Source organism: Channa argus, chromosome 8, assembly GCF_033026475.1.
Source record: "Channa argus isolate prfri chromosome 8, Channa argus male v1.0, whole genome shotgun sequence".
In the NCBI taxonomy this organism is placed as follows: Eukaryota; Metazoa; Chordata; class Actinopteri; order Anabantiformes; family Channidae; genus Channa; species Channa argus.
In genome coordinates, this window is record NC_090204.1 from 23,733,946 (window position 1) to 23,755,386 (window position 21,441).

At 41.2% G+C, this 21,441-nt stretch overlaps 2 protein-coding genes and 1 long non-coding RNA gene across 3 annotated transcripts; 1 reads left to right on the forward strand and 2 right to left on the reverse strand.

Moving 5' to 3' along the window:
• Positions 1-746: 746 nt before the first annotated feature.
• On the reverse strand, positions 747-5,907 carry pdzk1ip1 (PDZK1 interacting protein 1). Its single transcript, XM_067512169.1, has 4 exons — positions 5,695-5,907; positions 2,426-2,561; positions 2,153-2,236; positions 747-1,790 (listed from the first exon to the last, which is right to left on the reverse strand). The coding sequence occupies exons 1-4, from the start codon at positions 5,759-5,761 to the stop codon at positions 1,724-1,726; spliced, it is 354 nt and encodes a 117-aa protein (XP_067368270.1). The 5' UTR covers positions 5,762-5,907; the 3' UTR covers positions 747-1,723.
• A 1,206-nt stretch (positions 5,908-7,113) lies between these two features.
• Positions 7,114-21,342, reverse strand: nwd1 (NACHT and WD repeat domain containing 1). Its single transcript, XM_067512170.1, has 19 exons — positions 20,795-21,342; positions 20,281-20,366; positions 20,052-20,168; positions 19,351-19,705; positions 17,457-18,768; positions 16,589-16,792; positions 16,364-16,517; positions 15,463-15,580; positions 14,867-15,031; positions 14,482-14,679; positions 12,928-13,050; positions 12,646-12,851; positions 12,111-12,374; positions 11,489-11,579; positions 9,968-10,116; positions 9,401-9,674; positions 8,092-8,645; positions 7,894-7,999; positions 7,114-7,520 (listed from the first exon to the last, which is right to left on the reverse strand). The coding sequence occupies exons 1-19, from the start codon at positions 21,021-21,023 to the stop codon at positions 7,210-7,212; spliced, it is 5,016 nt and encodes a 1,671-aa protein (XP_067368271.1). The 5' UTR covers positions 21,024-21,342; the 3' UTR covers positions 7,114-7,209.
• On the forward strand, positions 12,881-16,490 carry LOC137131219 (uncharacterized). The gene is made up of 4 exons (XR_010914971.1): positions 12,881-13,068; positions 14,492-14,570; positions 16,202-16,243; positions 16,354-16,490. It is a non-coding gene; the product is annotated as an uncharacterized lncRNA (long non-coding RNA).
• Positions 21,343-21,441: the final 99 nt, after the last annotated feature.

Consider the following 21,441-nt stretch of genomic DNA (forward strand, 5'->3'; position numbering starts at 1 on the left):
TTCAAATTGTGAGGTTAAAGTTGGACCCTCCTGGAATAAAGTAGCAGTAAATTCACAGCTTGTTAGTGATGTGTAGTTGGGTGCAGTATGAATGATTGGACTGTATTGAAAATGTAATTAGTAGTTGTTTTCGAAGATCTAAAAGACCTGAAGTGTTGTCTTATAAATGTCGTCTAATAAACTGTATCAACTCGAATCTTCTGTAGCAAAGAACCTTAACGTGACCGTGTTAAGAGGTCATGTTCATTTCAAACATGATTGGTACAATTGAACATTTGATATTTGTTCTGGGCTTTAGCCAAACATTTTGCCCACTTTTGCTGAACCCACTATAAGAAAATGTAAATAATAAACTGAAAAGCTAAAAACCTGCGGCTCGCTCTCGTCACACCTCAGCACTTCATCATCTCTCTGTAAACAGGCCCTGTTTCATTGATTCTGATCCAAAGAAGCTTCCTGTTGGCTCCGATGTGGCTGTGAACATGCTGTCGCTGATCTTTGTGTCTGCTCAGATTATTGATCGTCTTCTCTGTTCGATTTGTGCTGCATGACGTGTGTTTTATTAAAACTGAAAGGGAGCACAGGCTGCTGCAGCTGCTGGACTTTTGCTGAACTATGTTCCTTTTGTGTCGGTGGAGCAAGCGAGCGAAACGCACTTACAGCATTTTCCAAACCTCGATTTGTATTTCTAACAGCAAATGTAGAGAGAATGAGAATATTTTCTGCATATAAATTATATAAGACCAGGCATAATTTTTACCTTAGGCATTGATTTGTTTTTTTAAGTTGGTGTTTTGTTGTCTACACAATATCAATCTAAGGTCACGTTATAACCTTCATTTAAATTAGGGTGAATTGAAAACACCCGTGAAGTCACTGATCCACCCATTCTGAAGTCTGAACTTCAGCGTAGCAGGCGTTTAAACCGCACTATTCTGTCTTCTTTCATTCCTAACTCAATTTCTGTTCAACCTTTGAAAGAAAAGTGTGGTCAATGCACATGGCTCCAGGTACGGACACTTAAATCTGAAGAGGAAAAAAAATGAATGGCATGTTTCTTTGGACACGGGGTTCATGCATCTGGCACCAGCAGTATGGGTGAGTAAAAAACCATGACACTAACATCATCCTCCAATTTGACAGTTATGAGGGGAAGGTTAAGCTGATCATGTGTTTTAAGTACAATCTAAATATTAAAGTTATAATGTGCAGTGAAACATATTTTAGCATATGAAGACAATAAAGAACAAATGCCTCAAAACTTACAGCGACAGTGTTTGAGAGAATGAAAAGCTCCTTTTCAGCAAAGGTTGGACTTTACTGATGCAGTGTGTAATCATTACTCACAGGTCATTATTCGGTTGATCAGTAATCAGATGCAACACAGCACTTTGTTAGAAATTATAACTCATTTATCAGCACGAAGATCACAGGACAGACAGCTGTAGCTTCCGAATCTCTGCAACAAGACACGACTGGAGATTTTACAATGTAGAAATACATGAGCTCTATTTAAAGCCTCAGAGCCAGTGAACATGATTAATAATCCAAATTATCTGGTACTTTCTGCCAAGTTATTTGTAGTCACAGAAAATGTAATCACAACAAACTTTGTACATCTAAAAGTGTCTATAAAAAATAATTTTTGTGTATTTTCTGTCCAGACTTGGAGACGATGGCAGCTGAAGAAGACAACATTCAGACGAGAGGAGGCTCAGTTGGGTCACATGGCAGTGACCTTCTCATCGGTGCTGTCAATCACCACGTTGTAGGTGTCATCGTCTTTGCTCCTTTTCAAAAAAAAAAAAAGATGTACTTTATTACAACTTTAAAATGACATAATAATAATAATAATAATAAGAAGAAGAAGAAGAAGGGCCATTTTTTCCATGAGGAGAAAGGGTCCACAATGAATGACATCCAAATTTCAAAATTACACTAAAATGTACAATTTAATTTGCAAAGTAAAAGAAAAATACATTTGATTAGAAAAAAATGCTTTATAATATAATAGAGAGATTTTTCTAGTCTAAATCTGAACTATTGTTAAACACTGGACATGACTCAGAGGTCGCTTCCTTATAACAGCATATCAGAATTTAATACACTCCGTCAATAGAGACATTTTGTGTTGAGCTCTTTGTAGTCATACCTGACCATATCGAGACAAATCTCATATGTATTTCCATTGGACATGGCAAAATCATTATTTGTCCCTGAGTCCTCGGTTTTATCCCTACACACATAGAAAAAAAACACCATTTCGTTAGAGCTAAAAATAGAAACGTGATGCTTTGTGTGAGGCAGAATAAAACCTGTCACTGGGTCCCTTCAATGTCTAGGATTCTGAGTTCACGGATTTGATTTCAGTCTATAGCTAATCTTTGATTTTTTTATTTTTTTTTTCTGCATCGTCCTGACTGACCCCCTGCTCCTGCTGGACTCCTCGCACCAGGCCTTTTTCACCAGGAAGCCGACAAAAGTGAGGAAGAGGAAGCTTGTGACAGCGATGATGCCGGTGAGCCACTGAGGAAGCAGACGCTCACTGATCGGAGTCTGAGCTGTAACACAAAGCCACAGTACAAAGGTCCACGTCTGGTTCTTTGTTTCTTTTTGTCTGTCCACACAACACAAACGTCTGATTTTCATAAAATAATACCACAGTAAACCTCAAACCTCTTCCCCTGCTGCTCATAAGCCACTGGTCAACCTGCACCTAAAACTCACCTACTTTAAGATGTTAGCTAATGTGAACTAAACAACTTTAATAGCTTCCTAAAAGTGCTGTAATATACAGGAGCCAAGAACGTCCTCGCACTTTATGCTGTTATCTCATCATAATGGGATCATTCTCTCATTATCTTGTTGTCTCATGATAATGAGAGTTTGTCAGAAGACAAAGTTAATGTTCTTTTGATAATGAGATAGTTGATCAAAATGCAAATTAATGTCTTTGGCTTAAGCTTGAACAGTGAATATACACTGGGAAGAAAAAGTTTGGGAAAACTCTCACACGCTTGTATATATATATATATATTATACTTACTTAGTTTTATTCAATCAAACGTTTGAAAAACACAAAGAAATTAACAATAATTATTTCTAAGCATGTTTGTTTCCAGAATAATGGTCATGTTACATCTGCATGTTCAACTCTACTTTCCTCAAAAAAAAAAAGTTTTTTTTGAAGCAATAACTAGCTGACAAATCTGAGGCAGATGATGCTGATCAGAGCATCCTCACCATCATGTTTCCACCTTCATGCTTCACCGATGGTGTAAGGCAGCCACCTACAGTTAAGCCTGAAATCATTCATACCGCTTTAAATTTGGATGTTTTTTTTTTATTTTTCAGAGAATATAAGACGCACAGCACGAACGATTCAAGTTTGAATTACTACACAAACCGCTTTTAGAGTGAAGAAATGACTACGTCCCAATGTAGACATGCTCTCTTATAATCATGACAACTAACCATGAAATGTGACAAACTATGCAGAAATGTAATAAAAAGCATGTTTAGTAATTTAGAGTAGCTCGTGAAATTTCAGCCATTTTGGAATCAACAGAGAAGCAGTTTTGTCTTGCGACCAAGGACCATTGATGCCACTTTCAACAGAAAAGCCCAAAGGTTTAACAGTGTGAAAACTCTCCAAGGACGGAGGCACGTGCACCCAGAGTCCCACACAGACACGATGATGTGGAAAATAAAAATGAGGCCTACAAACCAAAGAGCATCGATCCTGCCGTGGAGCAGGTGGCGTCGTAGGAAAAAGAGCAAGATTCGCGAGGAAAACATGAAGCAGTCAGCTGAGATTCTGGACCTCAATGCAAATAGAGGCTTTGCAATTGATTAGTGAAACAAGGTTTGAATAATTTGGTAAAGATTGTTTGTTTAGGCTGAAAACTTTTCTTCTGATTTGCCAAATCTTTTAATTTCCTGGCAATATCTTCCAGAGAATAGTTTTCAGTTTTCAAGACAAGTAGAGACTGACATTTTTCTAAGGCCATGTTTAGTTCTAATTTACACGGAAAATGACGTTTTCAATATTAAAGTGAAAGGAAATTTGCAAAACAGCGCCGCATTCAGCATTTTTGTGTGTGAAGAGTTTAGCAGCTCGTTTCAACAGCTAAACTTTGACGTTTTCGTTGCTTTACCTGCTGATGAATGATGCACGTTTTCTTAGTTTCTGGTCACAATCTTTTTACCTTTAATGTCTTTAACGTGTTTCCAAAGAAAAATTCGATTTTTCCACACGATTGTCTGAACGAGCAGCAGGTGCCAGGTACCACTCAGGTACAACTCAATTAAAATCGTTCAACTGTTTTCTTATCCCGAACTCCTGGGACACACGCGCGCTCACGCACGGTGTTGCTTCATCCACATAAACCTACAGCATCGGCGCCACACGCGAACGTTTGCGTTCAACTCGGTTCAAGCGTCCTTCATCAGCAGATCCCCTAAAAGTGCCAACACTGTAAAAGCTGAGAACATCACTCTCTGCATCACCATATGAGGTGAGAAGTGTTATTAATAACGTCTGGAAGAGAACATTAGTGAAAAACTGCAAAGAAAGAAGAGTCTGGAAGCAGAGCATTAATGGATTTCAGTAATCTGGCTCTTTGGAATAACAGACATCACACTCAGTTATGTGTGTTGGTTTTGTAGGAGCCTGGGATCATTTGCACAAACCTTTCCCCGACGTACGCGGTGGATGGTCACGCGTAACTTCCCCCAGCACTTTATTACATTAAACGGATTGTTGTGTGTAGGACAAAGACGCTGTCCACCGGCCGTGGGGGACAGAACGCTGGGATGGACGAAGCAAAATCCCCTTTTAATTGGACCCGGCACCTGTTTCAGCAGCACGGCGACGTGAACGAGACGAGAGACGAGTGGAGCAACCAATTCAATTCAATTCAATTCAACTTTATTTATATAGCGCCAATTTACAACAAAGTCATCTCAAGGCACTTTACAGAATAAAGTCCAGACTACACAAGTATGTAGAAGTAACCCAACAAATCCCCCTTGAGCAAGCCCTAGGCAACAGTGGAGAGGAAAAACTCCCTTTACTGTAGTAAAAAGCATTTTTATCACACTGACTTAAATTATGATTGATTATGATCCCATTATCATGAAAAAACACGCTTTTGTTACTGACCCACTGAAACAGTGACACTTCAGGGTCACGTGCAGAAAAAAATTTAATCCTATTTCCTCTGGTAGTGTCTCAACATACGTGAATCTCCAAACTTTCTTTTATTTGGTGTCTGTTGCTTTTGTTTTTAATCTTGTAAATTCAAAAAGCAGAAATTCTTGTAACCTAAGTACTTTTACCTGGGACATTGTGATTATGGCCACACTAATAACAAAAATAAGAAATCTTCTTCCTTGTGCATTCATCTTTATGATCAGCTACACTTAACTAGAAATATATAAATAGAAAGTAAACATTGCCACATATAAAAAGCAGATATTGTTTTTAGAACTACTAATGATCCATTGGACAGTTGAAACAAATAAGCCATTTTTTATTCACCACAATTGACAAACCGTCACATGTTTTAGCTCCTTAAATGTTCCCACGTTAATCTTTAAAGTTAAGGAAACAATCTGCAAATTGACCAACAGACGAACGTCGCAGCTCTTCAGCAGTGGCTGATGTGATGTGTGTGTTAGAACAGCTCATACCTGTCTGTGCTGTCACCACTCCGACAATCAGTAACCAGCAAGAAATCATCGCCGAGACTTTTTCCATCGTTCCTTCTGTGCTTTGATGTAAGAAAATGGCCTGAAAGAACCGTGGACGTGAAAATTGACCAGGACTTTCAGAGCGAAGCCGAGTGTTTCAGGCGGTGTTGTTGAATGTTGGCGTGGATCAGCAGCTCAGCACAGTTCTGTTTAATGTTTAACTCCAACTGACTGATTCACAGGAGAAGCTTTTATCTGTCCCCAGAGTTTATGGCCGAGCTAAAGATTCTTTTATGTTTTCACTCAGGTATCACAGCGGCAAGAGGGAAAAGCTGATGTTTAACAAACAGTCATTTTTTGACAGTTGAAGCTCTGATAATGTTTTATTTCAGTCATCAATCCAAACAACTGTGACCATTTGTTTCTGCACCATCTCTTAGTGACGATCAGTTGTGTCTTTCAGAAGGACTGTGTATAAATACGAATTAAAATTCAGGGGCAGTGGTGGAGTTTTCTTTAACGTTGGGTGGCGTCTGCAGCTGCATCCAGCCCCAAAGCTGGTGTTTTACTTAATTAATCCAACTGACAGTGTGAAACAACAGCAGCCCAAATTTAATGGAACCTCCCTCGGGAAGATCTACAATCTTAGTATCAAACACTCAGCCTCTGGTGGGCTGTGAGTCCCCTCTCCCCTCTGCCTGAAGGCTTTTCTACGTCATTTGAAGCTCTACTACTTCTACCAAACATTCATTGGCTCAGTGTGCAGTGCTGCGTCCTGCTTTGCTGAGGGTTTGGCTTGTAACTTACATAAGAGTTTGCATTCAACATCAGCCATAATTCGGTCAACAATTATTAATCCAGAAACCTTAACTGATGTTTAGGAACATTTTTCATCTTTTACACACAATACAACATGTTCAAGACTGTTAAGTATTTGTGTTTCCGTACATTGAAATAGAAACGATGCAGAGAACGTTAAAAAGTCAGCTTTAACTTGAGCAGCATTACGTGGGACATCAGTCCTTTCACACCGGGGGCTTTGTTGTAGATCCTCTCTGCTTTTTCAGATTGGGGGAGTTGACTGACTCAGTGGAGGATATTCCACCTCTATAAGCTGAAAGCTCTCTGGTTGCTTTATCACGTGAATAATGAAATGAAAATGAGTTTTGATGGATTTGTCTGAATCTGAAAACTTCAGAACCACCTCTCTTACAATGGATCCAGTACGACTCAGAGTAGAATCATCACCTTTCTGACAGTTTCAACAATGGATTGCATTCGATTGTACAGGTGTACCTAATAAAGTGACCAGTGAGTGCTTGTGTATCTGTCCAAGTACTTAAGATCAGGACTGTTGCTGTTGCTCGAATAATAATTTATGAAAACTAGGTCTCTGCAGTGAATGTACAGGATGTTTACTTCATATTTACAGCGTATAATGTGTGAAGTAATGTACATAAGCCCAAGTGAGAATAAGATGAATTGATGTCTTAATAAAATATCGCTCTGTGGACTCTACAGTATGACACAGGTGGACGAGGGTTTGGCCCTGAACATGCTCATGAGGTTCAGGCTGAACTGGGCCGGGTTGTATTCCCTGAGGTCGCACACCGAGTCGTGTTCGCTGTCTGGGCTCTTCTTTCTCGAGGTGACCTTGTACTGAGCCTTGACATTCTTCAGAGGGTTGTACTCGGGACTAATGTGGTCCGGACAACGAAACACCTGCTTGATGACGAAGCCTTGCTGAGACAACGCCACGAAGCCACTTCTGAAGGTGACCATCTTAACGACGGGGGAGTAGACGTACTGAACGTACAGGAGGTTTCCTGTGGAGAAGAAACGGAAAAATACCAGGTGAGGTATGTTTTAAAAACAGCTCTTTACATGCATCGTGGTGCAGCATGCGGCTGTATTTCAGTCTGCGATCTGCTCATAAAGTTACTTAGTTACTTTAATTTGTAAAACTTTAAGATGGTGTGTGCTGCCAGTGTCTCCAGTAACTACTGCTCCTCAAATTTCTAATTCTACACCTACACGCAAATACTATTTCTTTGCTAAGCTACGCTAAAGAGGGCTCGGTGCTGGGCAGGTAGGACACACATGTCCATCTACATGTAAATGTCTGTTTCTAGGTTGGTTGGTTTTCTGTGTGTTCAGCGGAAATGACTGTGACGTCCTCTGTGATGCACCACTGCATACCTGTAGCTACATCCCAGACTTTGACGGTTCTGTCCTGAGATCCTATGAAGACGTACTGGTCGCAGTCTGAGAAAGCAGCAGAGAGGACGCCCTCGAAGAAAAAACCCTAAACATCAACAAAACAACAGCAGAATAAACGACAGGCTGGACTCTACTGTTGTACACAATGTCATGTGACAGATATACGACGTCCAGGACTTTGTACTCCATGGTGTGTTCCAGTGCCAAGGGCTCCAGGGCCCAAAGCCTTTGCACTGCATCCTCCGAGCCCACCAGAGCGTGGCCTCCCCAGTTACTGGTTGTCACACAGGTGACTCTGCTGCGATGAGGCTCCAGATCTGAGCTGCTGCAGCTGCTGAAGTCATAGAGCTTCACTTCCCCGCAGCTCGTCCCGTACAGCACCCTGTGGTCGGACAACAGTGCCATGGAGGAGAGCGGGGCGTGGAGGAGAGACAAGTGGACCCTCTCCAGGGGCCCCTCCACTGTGGGGAAGCTGTCTCTGGTGGTGATCTCAAAAAGACACACGGAGTCCTCGTAGGCCACCGCCATCTGCTTCTCCTGAGCGTTGACAGCCAGGCACAGCACCCTGGAGAAGCTCTCTGGGGGGGGAATGCAGAGCGTCTCCTGGGGCAGGGCTAACGGGTAAATGAGCACAGTGCCGGAGCTCAGGCCACAGAGGAGTAAGCGTTTGTTCTGGGCCAGCTCCAGACAGGAAACCCCTGCAGAGACGGGCAATCGCTCCGATAGACAACCTGCCGGAAGAGGAAGAACGTTGGTTTCTCTGAGACACAGTGTCCACACAGACTTTGATTCATTTCCGTTTAGACTTTTCACCGTGGAAGTGGTGACATTTTGCGGTATTAGTATTTGAATTCTAGGCTCATTTTACTTTTACTAAACTACATATTTGACAGCTTGAGTTACTTTTCTAATGCAATTTCTTAATACAAAATATAATCAAGTAGTATATATTACTGCGTATTATTATGGATTCAGAAACTGTCAGTGAAGTAAAGTGGTTAAAAGCTCCAGCTGCTGTTTCTGTCCATGTCTCTGTACAAGATCTTCCCCCCTTTTTTTTAGTAATTGCTAATTTATGACTTAAGTGGTTTTGCATTTTACAACACAAATATGAAATCAGTCGAGAATCAATGTTTTCTCCTTCTAAAATGTTTCATCTCTCTGGTGTGTTTTACCCAACATTTATTTGTTTATCACTACTAACTAAAGGGGGATTAATGACAGACATGAGGTTTTTGAAGTAGTTCTCTCCTTGAATCCATAACATTTTAGATTTCTGCAGAATGTGCAACACATCTGGATTAGACTTGGAACATTAATGTCAAGTTCCATTTTAGCTTTAATGTGTTTGTTAAAATTTGTATTGCTTTATTATTTATGCACATTTTCTAGCTAATTGTCATATTTTCCACAGATATGATCCAACAGAACTTGAGTCTGTGCTGTAACCCTCTGAAAGCTTTAGTAATTCTCCATTTACACTGACCTGTGTTGTTGTTCCAGCTCATCACCTCTGTCTGACTTGGCTGTCGGACGTAAAAAACCCGATCTGCATCTCTGCTAACAGCCACGTGTACGCAGCCAAATGGGATATGAACATTGGGTTTGTGCTGGGTGTCGTATTTGAGATTCCACAGCTGGATCGAAGAGACAGCTAATGAAGCTGAAACCACAAAGTCTTTATACAGAGCAACAGATGTAACAGGAACGTCTGAACCGCACAGAGTGTCCAGCAATGCTCCCGTGATCACAGACCAGATCTGCCAAGAAAACACAAAGTAGTTTGTGGTTTGTACTGAGGTTATGCTGCAGTAGTTGTTGAAATATCTGCTGACAACGAAAATTTGTCATTTGTTAAATTTATCTAAATCCCTGCAGCTGTTATAGTATTGAAGTATGAGCTTTATCTATAGAAAAATGGGGACTGTAAACTGCTGTGAAGCAGCTCATTGGCTTTTATTATCATATCTTTGAATGCACAGAAACGTATTGGTATATGGGACTTGAATATAACAATGTTTTGTATCACTGTTGCTTGCAGTTGAACTCTTACTCGTATGAGTTGGTCGGCAGCTCCAGAGACGAGAAGTCTGCAGTCCGAGGAGATGCAGGCAGACGAAACGCTGTCGTCATGTTGGAGGTCGAGGAAGCTTTCCACCGAATCTCCATCGATGTGAAACAGGCTGAGGGTATGTTCACTGCCTGCAAACACAGGTTATCAGCTGGTTCTGTGAAGCCTGGGGTTTCCATCTGTCATTCACGTGAAAGAGGCTGAGTTGTCGATTAGATTTCCATTTTTGATTAAAGCGACATTCTGCTGCGTGATCACTTAACGAACTGAATAGAAAGGTGGCGGAAATTTTTTTTAAATATTCAAATATTTCAGAACTCAGAATGTGAAATGTAAAAATATAAATGTCTTGTCCACAACGTTTTTCTCATTTGTTTGTTAATGATTATTCAGAATATCTGATACACATAAAATTAAAAAATTACTAATGTCTGTTTCCGCTGCCAGAGAGGACGGGACAGAAAGAAGTAGCATAGTTACTTATGTTAATTTATAATAAAGGATAATATAACAGTGTGTGAATTAGTGTTCGAACAGGAAAAAAAATCTTTGTGTAAGTAAGTCAATCATCATCTTCCAGTTATGCTTTGATAATCTCTCCCTCAGCTTGTTAGAAATGGTTTTAATCCATTGAGCCATGCAAAAAACGATGTGAACGATCTCAAAGTTATCCCAAGCTTTTTATTTAGCACAATAACTCGGTCACTCTTGTCCTTGTCAGGACACTGTAGTATTGATGACTGTTTTTTTTTCAGTGATCTGATTGGTCAGTGCTCGGTCTGCTGACAGGTTTTCATCGGATCTTCTGAAGTTAACCTGATTCCCCGCAGGCCGGATGTGCAGCAAAAGTTACTGGGCTGATCTTATTTTTAATATTTTTTTTATTTCAATCTTGTCTCACACAAGTTTCTCTAATCTTCCACCCAGAGACTTGAAACATCACGAAATCAGTACAAAAACTGCACAAGACCCAGACCCAGCAATGGACCCTACGGGTCCAGGTTTTTGTCCACTATCTCTGAGGTCAGCTTCTTCTTTGTTTAGCACCCAGTGTCTATAACCCACATGCTTATTCTCTTTATTTCAGTGTACAACCGTATAAAGCTGTCTGATACTGATAATCTCGTGAAATATTATTATACCAAGACATTTTTAGGAATATGTTCTGACTTTTTATAAAGTAAACACAAATCCAACATATAAAAGCCCTGGATTTCAACAGGTTTCCTCTACATGCTCTGAATACAACATGTTTAGTGCAGTCAGCAAAAGGTAAAATCCAGAGGGTTTCAATTAAGAGCATATTACAGATGCAGATACAGATTTTTGTTTCAGCTCGACCTTTTCGATGCTATTTGAGGGACGAGAAGAATAAAAGCTTAGTGCTGTGTCATCTAGATCTCATAGCAAAATGTGGAATTAACATTTCAAAAAATAAGATATGAAACAATCTAACCCAGCTGTGTTTTTTTGTGTGTGTGTTGTCATGTGCAGCTCACATACCTGCTAACAGAATTTTCTCATCTTCAGTAGCTGAAAGTAAAAAAGGAACCAGAGGAAACTCAACAACGGTTTGTGTGCCTGATGTGGAAATCTGCAGACCGGAAAATGAAATATCAGAAACAAAAATCTGCTGCGAACTACAACCCAAATAAAGCATATAATACTTAACCCAATACTATGACATTAAGTTCAACTGAAGATATACAGACGTTAATTTACATTGAAGGGAAGTTTTTAGCTGTAGCTATTGTTTTGTTGTTTTTTGTTTTAAGAAAGTTTTGAGCAGTTGGATTAATTTAAATAATCCTAAATTTGCAACAGATTTGAGAAACTGCATAACTTAAGATGTTTCCAAAAGGTAGTTTCAATTTCTCATGAACTCTTTAAAATGTTACATACAGCATTGAAAATAGAAACAGATTTGAGTTGAAATACTGATTTTTGGAGGCCAGATGCACAATTTTATGCGTTATTTAGTTTTTGGATGTCCAACATTTCAGAACATAACTAAAAGACTGTATATGTAGAATTTCTTTCTGCAATAAAAGTCCACATTGACAATCTTGCAGCTATAATGTTAATGAAACCCCAAACGAATAAACCAGATGGACGAGACACCGACCTGGTACAGGAAGCCTTCTTTAGAAACCACCAATACTTTTCCACGTTTTGGTAACATAACAGAGTTTATGCGAGTCAAACGTCTCAGAGGGTTTTTCAGCTGCGTCTCCACAGTCTGAGTCCCGTTGACAGGATGAGATATTGTGACTAGACCAGATTCCGACAAAGAGACCACAGACTCATCCAGAACTCCCAGAACCACGGACCCTTCATCACTGATGGTGCTGCTGAGGAGCTCAGTTCCTTCCAGCTTCCACATCTTCACCTGGAAACATAGGAATTGTAAATGTGACTGAAATGTAGTCACTTGTATGTTACAATTAGTTGATTCTGGTTGAAATATCCAAGTCGCCTCTAACAGCTATAAACTGCTTGTGAAGTTCATTAGCAGTTGTAATCGTTTTAAAATGTGACACTCAAACAACGAGTCCTAATTTAATAAAGAATGACATTGTGTTCAAAGTAAAAATCTCTCTTATTGGAAGAAGTAGCAGCTTATGAAGTAACAGTGAGACCAGTAGCAAATGTAGCTTTACCTGTGTCCTGGTGTAAACATAGAACATCTGCCTTTGTTCAGACACATTGAGGTGCACGGTTGAAGGGGTGGAGCCTATAGGTACCACGTCATGGATGCACAGCAGCTGTTGGCCGTTCTTCAGGTTCCATCTCCTCAGAGAGCCATCAGCAGCCAATGAGATGCAGTGAGATGAGCTGTCAATCACCTTAACAGACAAGACCGCAGCTGCACAACACAACACAGCGGGAATTATTAGCATGGATATTAAGAGTGTTTCATTTTGAAATCCCTTTAGACTGACCTGTGTGTCCCAGCAGAGTGTGTATGAGCTGCTGTTCTCTCAGATTCCAGACCGCCACCCCACCATCATCTGAACCTGCAACCAGGAGGTCTGTCTTCACACTGACGTCCAGACAGAGAACACCTGAAAACAGCATGACAGGTAAAACAGCTGCTGCAGCTGTTACAGCTGACAGACTCATTATCATTATCTCTCATTTTGTAAGAAAATACTATATATTTCGGCCCCTGTAGGCTTTTGGGGATGTTTTTATAATTGTTGAGGCCTAGAATGTCTGTTTTTTTTTTTTTAACTGTGATGCATGTTGTGATGGTTTTATGTTTGGCAATTCATGAGGGACTGATGTTTTACTGAACCACATGTATAAACGGGTCAATAAGTATTTGGACAATAACATAATTAGCAACATGTTAGTCCTCTGTCCTTCTGTGTTCCTGTCCTGAAGACCAAACCAGCCCATCACACTCTCATCACCTTCATGCCCATTGAAATCTGCTCCAGTCACCACCCTCTAACCTCTGGAGATGCTCTGCATCACTTCATGTAACTCACCCCAGAATTTCTCCTTCTCCTCTAACTCACATCCTACCTGTGGGACATAACCACTAACAACACTGAACATCACACCTTGAATTTCCAACTTTAGACTCATTAACCTGTCCGATACTCTTTTCACCTCTAGAACGTTCCTCACAAACTCCTCTTTCAGTATAACTCCTACTCCATTTCTCTTCCTATCTGGCCCATGGTAGAACAACTTGAACCCTGCTCCTAAGCTTCTAGCCTTGCTACCTTGCTAACTTTCCACCTGGTGTCCTGGACACACAGTATGTCCACCTTCCTTCTCTGCATCATGTCAATCAACTCTCTAGCCTTCCGTGTCATAGTCCCAACATTCAAAGTCCCTACTGTCAGTCCTACATTCTTGGCTTTCCTCTTCTTTCTTTGTCTATGAACACACCTTCCTCCTGTCCTTCTTTGGATGACAGTACCCCAATTTCAACCAGCACCCTGTAAGTCAATAGTATTGGTGGTGGTCGTTGTTAACCCGTGCTGCCATCAAACCGGTATGAATGTGAGATTCGGTATGAAAGTAATGATTTGCATGTTTAACTTGGCATGTGTTTTATGTTGGATGCCCTTCCTGAAACAACCCTCTGCATTTATTCAGACTTGGGACTGGCACAAAAAGACACTGCCCCCTTGTGGTTGCATTAAATAAGAATCATTGTAATATTCTGACTATATCATTAGAAACTTTATTATATTCTATACGCCAATTTCTAATATTGTAAAGCTAATGTTTATTTTGGAAAAACAGTGAAAACTCCACTGCAGTTCATATCATCTCTAACACCAATAGTTAATTTATTTTGTTTATCTAATCTCTGAAGAATCTGACTTTATTAAAATGTATTTCTAAATTTTCTACTGTAAAACTGAGATTTTAATCTGAACTTTTTAGATCTTTAATTGAATTTTTACTGGCAATCGATTAATGAATGAATGAATGAAATGTCCACTCTGTTTGAGAGTAAGATATGAATTTCTGACCTCCCTGCAGTCCACTCAGTGTCTGCTCCAGCGCCCCCCCTGGTGGCTGCAGGAAACTGCATTTTGGGACAAGGACTGGCTCCGGGCAGGTCAGTAGCCACTCTTCACACTCGTTGCAAAGCCGGCCGATCACGGAGGGACAGGCTGTGGCCAGTGTGGACAGTCTGGCTAACAGCTCAGTGTAGAACAGAGACATGTCTGGAAAAAACATATGCATTGTAATTTACCGCATGTCCGATTAAGCACTAGTTTTATTTATCTCTTGGTCTAGTTTTTACTGTTTAGATTCATTTTTGGTCTAAATGCTGCTTCATTCCCATGAAAAATAAAAGGAAATCTGATGTCCTTGGAATAAAAATTGACAATTATGTACAAAGTAACTGACCCATGCAACCATGCAGGAAGTCCAGACTGGGCTTGATCAGGACCAGAGCATCTCGGATCAGTCCACTCTCAATGCAGTCCATGTACTGGGAGGCCTGGTCCAGGTCATGGATCACACTGGACACCCCACACACCCTGCTCTTACAGTATAGCCACTCAGCACTGCCTGAAAAACACAGGAGCCCCATAATCCACTGTAGTGGTTTCACGCTCTTTACAGTCACTTCAGGAAGTATTTGAAAATATGCGATAAGTAAAGTATCAGCTTTACTTATCGCATATTTTATTGCAATGAATATTAAAAATAAAGAAAAAAAACATTCTACACACTATATCCAATATGACAAGTTTTTAAAAACATTTTTCAAAGTAATTAAAAACTAATATATCACTGTCATTGAGGTTAGATTGAGTATATTCATGGGCTACAATTACTCAATAAGTGCGGCTCAAGCCAACTACCTTTTCTTGAAGAAGCAAAAAAAGTTTTAAAATGGCAACTTTGCTGATGATAATGCTCCTGGTTTTGCCGGGTGTCACTATTTCCTGCAACATCTAAATGGGATGTGGTGGCTTTAAACTCTTCCCTCGTCTTACCAATAACCTCTTGTCGTAGCTCCTCCCACAGACCGGCATGCAGCAGGTGATACGGTAGCTCCTGGAGCTTCCGGACATTAGCCAATCCTGGGGCAAACCACAGCGGCTGGGGAGGGACCTTGTGGAACATAACCAATTAAAACACTCAATCCATAACAAGGAACGAAGACTGCGAGGTCACGTAGATTTGAATTTTAAGAATCTATTTATAACCATGATTCTCATTTGAAGAATCCATCATTACCTAGATTTTTGCACCTGTCTCAGTAAACGGACAAATTGGATTCGGACATAGGTTTATTGCCAGTAGATAAAAAATAATTTGTCTTAGTGAGTAGGAGGTGCACAGAGTGGAATTACATACAACAGACAGATGCACAAACAAAGACAGACAGTGTTTCTAAGTAATGTGTGATTTGTTATGTTATGCTTTACTTTCATTGCTACAATGAGGGTTAGTGGACTGTGGTGTCAACAACAGGGACAGTGGAGATGAATCAGTGAGCACTGTCCTCTCTGTGCTCAAAGTTCATCAAAGTGGATTCCAATCTGTAGTGGAGCATACAGACCATTAGTAAGTCTGTGGAAGAGCATTTTGGTAAACTGTCCTGCACATGAACTATCGGCTTTAGTCATTTTGAGAAAGTAAAATAAAATTGTCCTCCTTAAGCTTGTAACTATTAACTGTGTTTACACTTTGGTCGCGGGACCTTTTAACATTTTATATGTATCTTTACAGGCCCTGTGACTGTACTATACTATCTTTACTAAACTTCATGAGGTAAAATGTTATATAACTGCATTACTATCAAAACTAATACTATTGCTTCATGTGTTACTCCCACCACTGCTGTCTTTCATCATCATTTATCATTTTTTTTCTTCCCACAGTCACTGGTACCTTTCTGTCGGAGAGGAGAAGCGACAGGCCCGGCAGAGATGCAGGCTTCAGTTTCCCTGACCACCGACCCAGAAAGTACTCAGCCAGGATCCTGAGGTACCGTCCGCGCCGCTCTGACGTCAGATAGCGAGATGAAACCGCCTCAGACAGACGCCTAAAGACACCCAAAGGTCACATGACTTCTCCAGGTTATTTTATGAGGTAATTTATGTGGTTTAATTTTACCGGTTGTTAAAGGCAATGGTGGCCACCCCGCCTGTCCAGCGTTCCTCAAGGTGGTCGTCCAGGTCCCGTCTGAGACGGGCCCAGAGAAGGGGGGGCAGCCGGATCAATGACGGTGTCGGAGGAAGTGAGTATTTGTACACCTCTCTGATTACATCATCGTCCAGGGACATAACATCACGGAGCTCAGCCTCCATCAGACCTTCCCTGGGGAATCATTGGAATCAACTGATGATTAAAAACCACTACGAAATGTCATTTTATGATATATACTGACTTTATTATTTACGTTTGATCCAGTCATTTATAAGGTTTCTAGGGTTAGTATTATATCTCTTTTACTTTCTCACTCTGTCTTTCAGGTATGTTGCCATATTTCTCAGTTAGTTTTATTCCACTAATGTTAAGTAGATGCCGAAAGTTCAAAACTGCCAAATCCATACAGAATTTAATGGCTCAAATCAAAACTGACTAACTTTTTTAGAAACCAGCTTTAAAAGAGATGTGACAAATTTGTCAGTGCCCTTTAAGCTTGTTTCATTCCACCTGATGAAATCAAAAAAGTACAGCAAAGAAAGTTTGAAACAGATAAAAGTTTTATGTTAACCGTAAAAACATTACGAATTATTGGATTGTGAGCCTGAACACAAAGCTGAGTCCGCATCTGAATGCTATTGAGTGAGCTGACGTGTCTGAAGAAGGTTTGTTTAAGAGTGGGCCAAACTACTTGTTGGCAGGCACAAAAGTGTCACCCAGAGCTCCATAAACCAGATGTATGCAGTGATTGAACTTAGTGCATTATAATATTAGTTAAAGGTTCATCCATTTTATTTTGTTGTATTATTTGAAATATGTGTGACCATTACTTCACCTTGCCAAAGCGATGTATCCCAAGGCCCCTCCAACCAGCTCCTTCCCATGTTTCTGCTCCAGCATCTCAAATAGTTCTGACAACATTTTCTGTGTGTTGGCACCTAGGTGTATCTCTGTGACTGGGGTGAAGGAGGTCCAGCGTTTGGCTGCAGAGAGCATCAGTTTGAGGTGGAGGGGACATCCGGTTGACTCGAAGGTCTGCAGCACAGCGGCGCTCTGCTCGGGGGTCAAAGTCCGTTGTGACGCCTGCAGGTCTGAATCCATGATCTGTTTCCCTTCATCACAAGACAAACGCTCCACTTCAAAGAAACTCTCCAAAGTCTCCAACTTTAGCCGAATGTTAGCAAAAGCCACGCTGTTGGTATCCATGGAAACCACCAGGTGAATGTTGGGCGGGATGTTGGTGGGCAGCCAATGGAGTTTGTGTGCGTGATGTTGGTCGGAAAACTGATCAAGACCATCTAGGATTATAAGCAGAGTGTTCCCCTGCTGGGAAACCTCAGCCAGGACATTTGTGAAGAACCTGAGCAACTCCAGTTGGGAGCTGGCCATCAGCAGTGAGGGCAGAGACAAACCACATGCCAAGCAGATCTGGAGGCAGATGCTTCGAAGGACATGGTCAACTTCTGGTTTACGAGGATGGCGAGCTGACAGCAGCCTGATCACCACTGCTCCCCTGGGGTCCAGTACATCTCGCATCTCCTGAGCCAGTTTGCAAAGCAGAGCAGTCTTCCCCATCCCAGCAGCACCGTGGACCACCAGCGGACTATGACAGATGTTGGTGGACTCCCACATGGCAAGGCTGAGCTTACCCAGAAGACCCTCTCTACCATGGAGACCTCTGCTCAGCTTCGCACTCATGGCGACATGTTGTCCAACCTCTTCAATCATCCAGTGTGACATCTCCTCTTTTTCTTCCTCAGTGTTTCCCCATATCTTCTTCTCCCTCTCTTCTGCTGGAGAATCTACCGCCACGCTTATCCTGGCCTTCATCTGCGACACAAACTGCTCACAAACACTTTCGAGGTACTGAGCGTGCTCTTTGCGTTTGGGGTCAATGTTGCCCTTGCTGAGCTCCACACAATGCAGGTTGAGGATCTTCTGCGATGTGGCATAAAGTCGAGACTTTACACTAGTGAGGAGTCCCTGAGCCTCTGCGTCCAGCAGCCCGTCAGCGGTCACGTCCATGTACTTGGCAAGTCGTTTGGGACCATCCCTCACCCTCTGGCGAGGAACCTCTCGGATGAAGATCAGAGCAGACTGTTCATCATAATCCTTCCACAGGCCCTGCTCAAACTCCCGCTCATTGACTGCAGACAAGAAACACTTGAATTTCAATACGGAGAAAGTGTCTGTTCATTTTAATTTGATGCAACGTGTGTTTTGGATTTATAGCTTTATTTGTTATGCATAAATCTATGTGGAGTATATTTGGAGATTATTGTGCATATGGATTGTTATTCATTTACTGTATTTGTCAAGCTATATTAAACATTTCATGCACTTACAGAAAAAAAGCTCCTTTTAAAACCTTTTCATACTAAAACAGTTGATGTTATGTAAACATTAAAACTGTTATTTTAAAATGGCGGCTATCATAACTCTGCTGATAACTTGGGTAGTCTACACAATTCTGAATTGTCATAATTGTATACAGCACAAAAAACTAAACTAACATAGTATGAGAATAGTCACTTAACCTTTTATCCATGTTGCCTACAGTTCAGCAAGATTATAACAGTAACATCTTGTAAAATAACCACACACCTAAAGCAGCGAAAGTAAAGTGATCATTATTTACCCTTTTGCAGAACCTGCTGCAATGTTGCCACACACACTCCAGTCTCATTAGATTTGGTTGTACACTGTACGTATCTATGCACATCACTGACCTGATGTGTAGAAGTGCTGTTTCTGTTCCGCTGTGATGTCCCCATCAGCCTCAGCATCAGTGGCAGCAGATCGTAGGAGCTGCAATAGACGAGTCTCTGTGAAACGCCAGGACAGGACATCTTTGTCGTGCTGAGGCCCACTCTCGGGCCTGAGGTCACTGTAGTGGGGGAAGTGAGCTGTGACTGGCTGAAGAACGTAGGTTGGCGGGACAGCGTTGTCGTCTTTTAGGAACCACTGATTCAGCTGTTTGACGCCCTCAGGGTTTTTGGACAGTTTAGACAAAAATGTTTCAAATTGTTTCTCTGGGACGAGACGGGGGAGAGATCTGTGGCCGTACCGGCTCCCCAGCAGAGCCTTTCCAGTTGCGACACAAAGAGATAAAAAAGAAAAAGAAGAAAGAAACAAAGGAAGAGTGAGAAAATAAAGACAATACGGGTTAAAATCTTTTACACATTTACATCAACTCCAACACTGTACAGCAGCTGCTCTTTGCCTTCACATGGAAGTGATTTGGCTCAGATTCTCTCTGGCATTTGATGAAAACCAGAGAAGAAATGTTAATGCAAGTTATTACTGAAAACATAAATATACATCTTCTAGCTTGTCACAATAAAACATTGACAATTAACAATGAGGGTAAATGGTGACAGGCAAAGGTTTTTACAAACAAAAAAACTTTTATGGAGGATAAGAGACTCACGATGAAGGCTGGACCGACTGAAATCCTCTTACACCTCTCAATCTCTTGCAGGAAGATCTCATAGGACTCGTGGTCTCCTGACGGGATGTTTCGAATCCCCCAACGTAAATCCACTACCTGACAAGCAAACAGGTTACATCAACACGTAATAGTTTATTTTACGATTTTTCTTGGTCTTATGAATGTGAAATTTACAATAAATTAGGAAATAGGTTTCAAAGGTTCCGACCTCAAACACCAACCCCCGGCTGCGACAGAAGGTCAGCACTTCTGGGTAGGCTTTCTCCAGCAGAGCTTTCCTCTCGCAGCTCATATCTAACCAGAGAAACCGTGAGTAAGTTCAGAGCAGCCGCATGTGCACGAACCTGGTTACTGTCAATCTGCATTCGCCGGCACAGTAAAACACTGTTTAGTCAGGTCTGTAAGTTTATATGAAACATCTCCTAGTTTATATGATTTGAAAAGTTTCCGATGTGCTTTCTTCTGGAACAACGACGAGATTTCAGAAACCTGGATCGGGTGTTAACAGGCCACAGTGTCCCGGTTTCTATCAGAGAAACTAAATAACCCATCCAGGTTTCTAATAAATGAGCATAAAGCTGTTTGTGATTGTGATTTGTGATTGTCAAAATAAAACCTGAGCACAAACTATATAAACCGTACGGTGCCACAGAGTCTTAAAGAACTGCTTTTCACAAAGACGGACTATCGAGGTCACAAAAAGTGAGTTAATCTGCTCTGACCTGTGAAAGCGGAGCTGATGAACACTCTGATCATGTTGGAGCTGGCCTTCGCCCACTCCTCACCATCTATCCGTCCTCTCAGGATGTTCTGCAGGCTGACATCCCCTGCTGCTGCTGGAGGCTTCGCCATGATCTTCTGTCTGAAACCACTGATGTCTTCTGACTTTCCCTCCCTCAGCCAGTGTGTTTGCCTCGGAGATCTTCTCCAGGACAACCAGTACTCCCACATGATCTGCTGCTGTACCTGCAGTAAACCTGACACTGCTACTGCAGCTCATGGTTACTAGTGTTGTAATCAAGTAGAAAAGCATAAAGTGAATGAGAGCAAAACATCTTGAGTTCTGAAAATTTCTCCTGCTAGAGTTTGTTAGGCCAAACAGTTCTTCGGGCATTTGGTCCGTTGGCCTAAATACATTTCAGCAATGGTGCTAGAGGAAAACTAAACAGATCACCAAAGTTATAATAATCTACTCAACTCTGTCAGTCTCCTGAGAGGATCATCAAACTCACTATGCGTCAGCTCATAATCATGATTATTTATATCATACTATAATGACATGTATGTTCATTCATTCATAACACCACTGCTTACTATAAACCTCATTTCGTTAATCCTTCAATATTCTTTGTTCTTAATGATGGACAGA

What these genes read in the sequence shown, in the direction of transcription:
- nwd1 (XM_067512170.1), bottom strand. Translation starts at nt 21,023, where the DNA reads ATGTGGGAGTACTGGTTGTCCTGGAGAAGATCTCCGAGGCAAACACAC. An exon ending in ACCATTGCCTTTAACAACCG is followed by an intron (nt 16,518 to 16,588) that starts GTAAAATTAAAC and finishes GGGTGTCTTTAG; the next exon opens with GCGTCTGTCTGAGGCGGTTT. An exon ending in ATGTTTACACCAGGACACAG is followed by an intron (nt 12,375 to 12,645) that starts GTAAAGCTACAT and finishes CTATGTTTCCAG; the next exon opens with GTGAAGATGTGGAAGCTGGA.
- pdzk1ip1 (XM_067512169.1), bottom strand. Translation starts at nt 5,761, where the DNA reads ATGGAAAAAGTCTCGGCGATGATTTCTTGCTGGTTACTGATTGTCGGA. An exon ending in GAGTCCAGCAGGAGCAGGGG is followed by an intron (nt 2,237 to 2,425) that starts GTCAGTCAGGAC and finishes CTATGTGTGTAG; the next exon opens with GGATAAAACCGAGGACTCAG. An exon ending in ATTTGTCTCGATATGGTCAG is followed by an intron (nt 1,791 to 2,152) that starts GTATGACTACAA and finishes TTTTTTGAAAAG; the next exon opens with GAGCAAAGACGATGACACCT.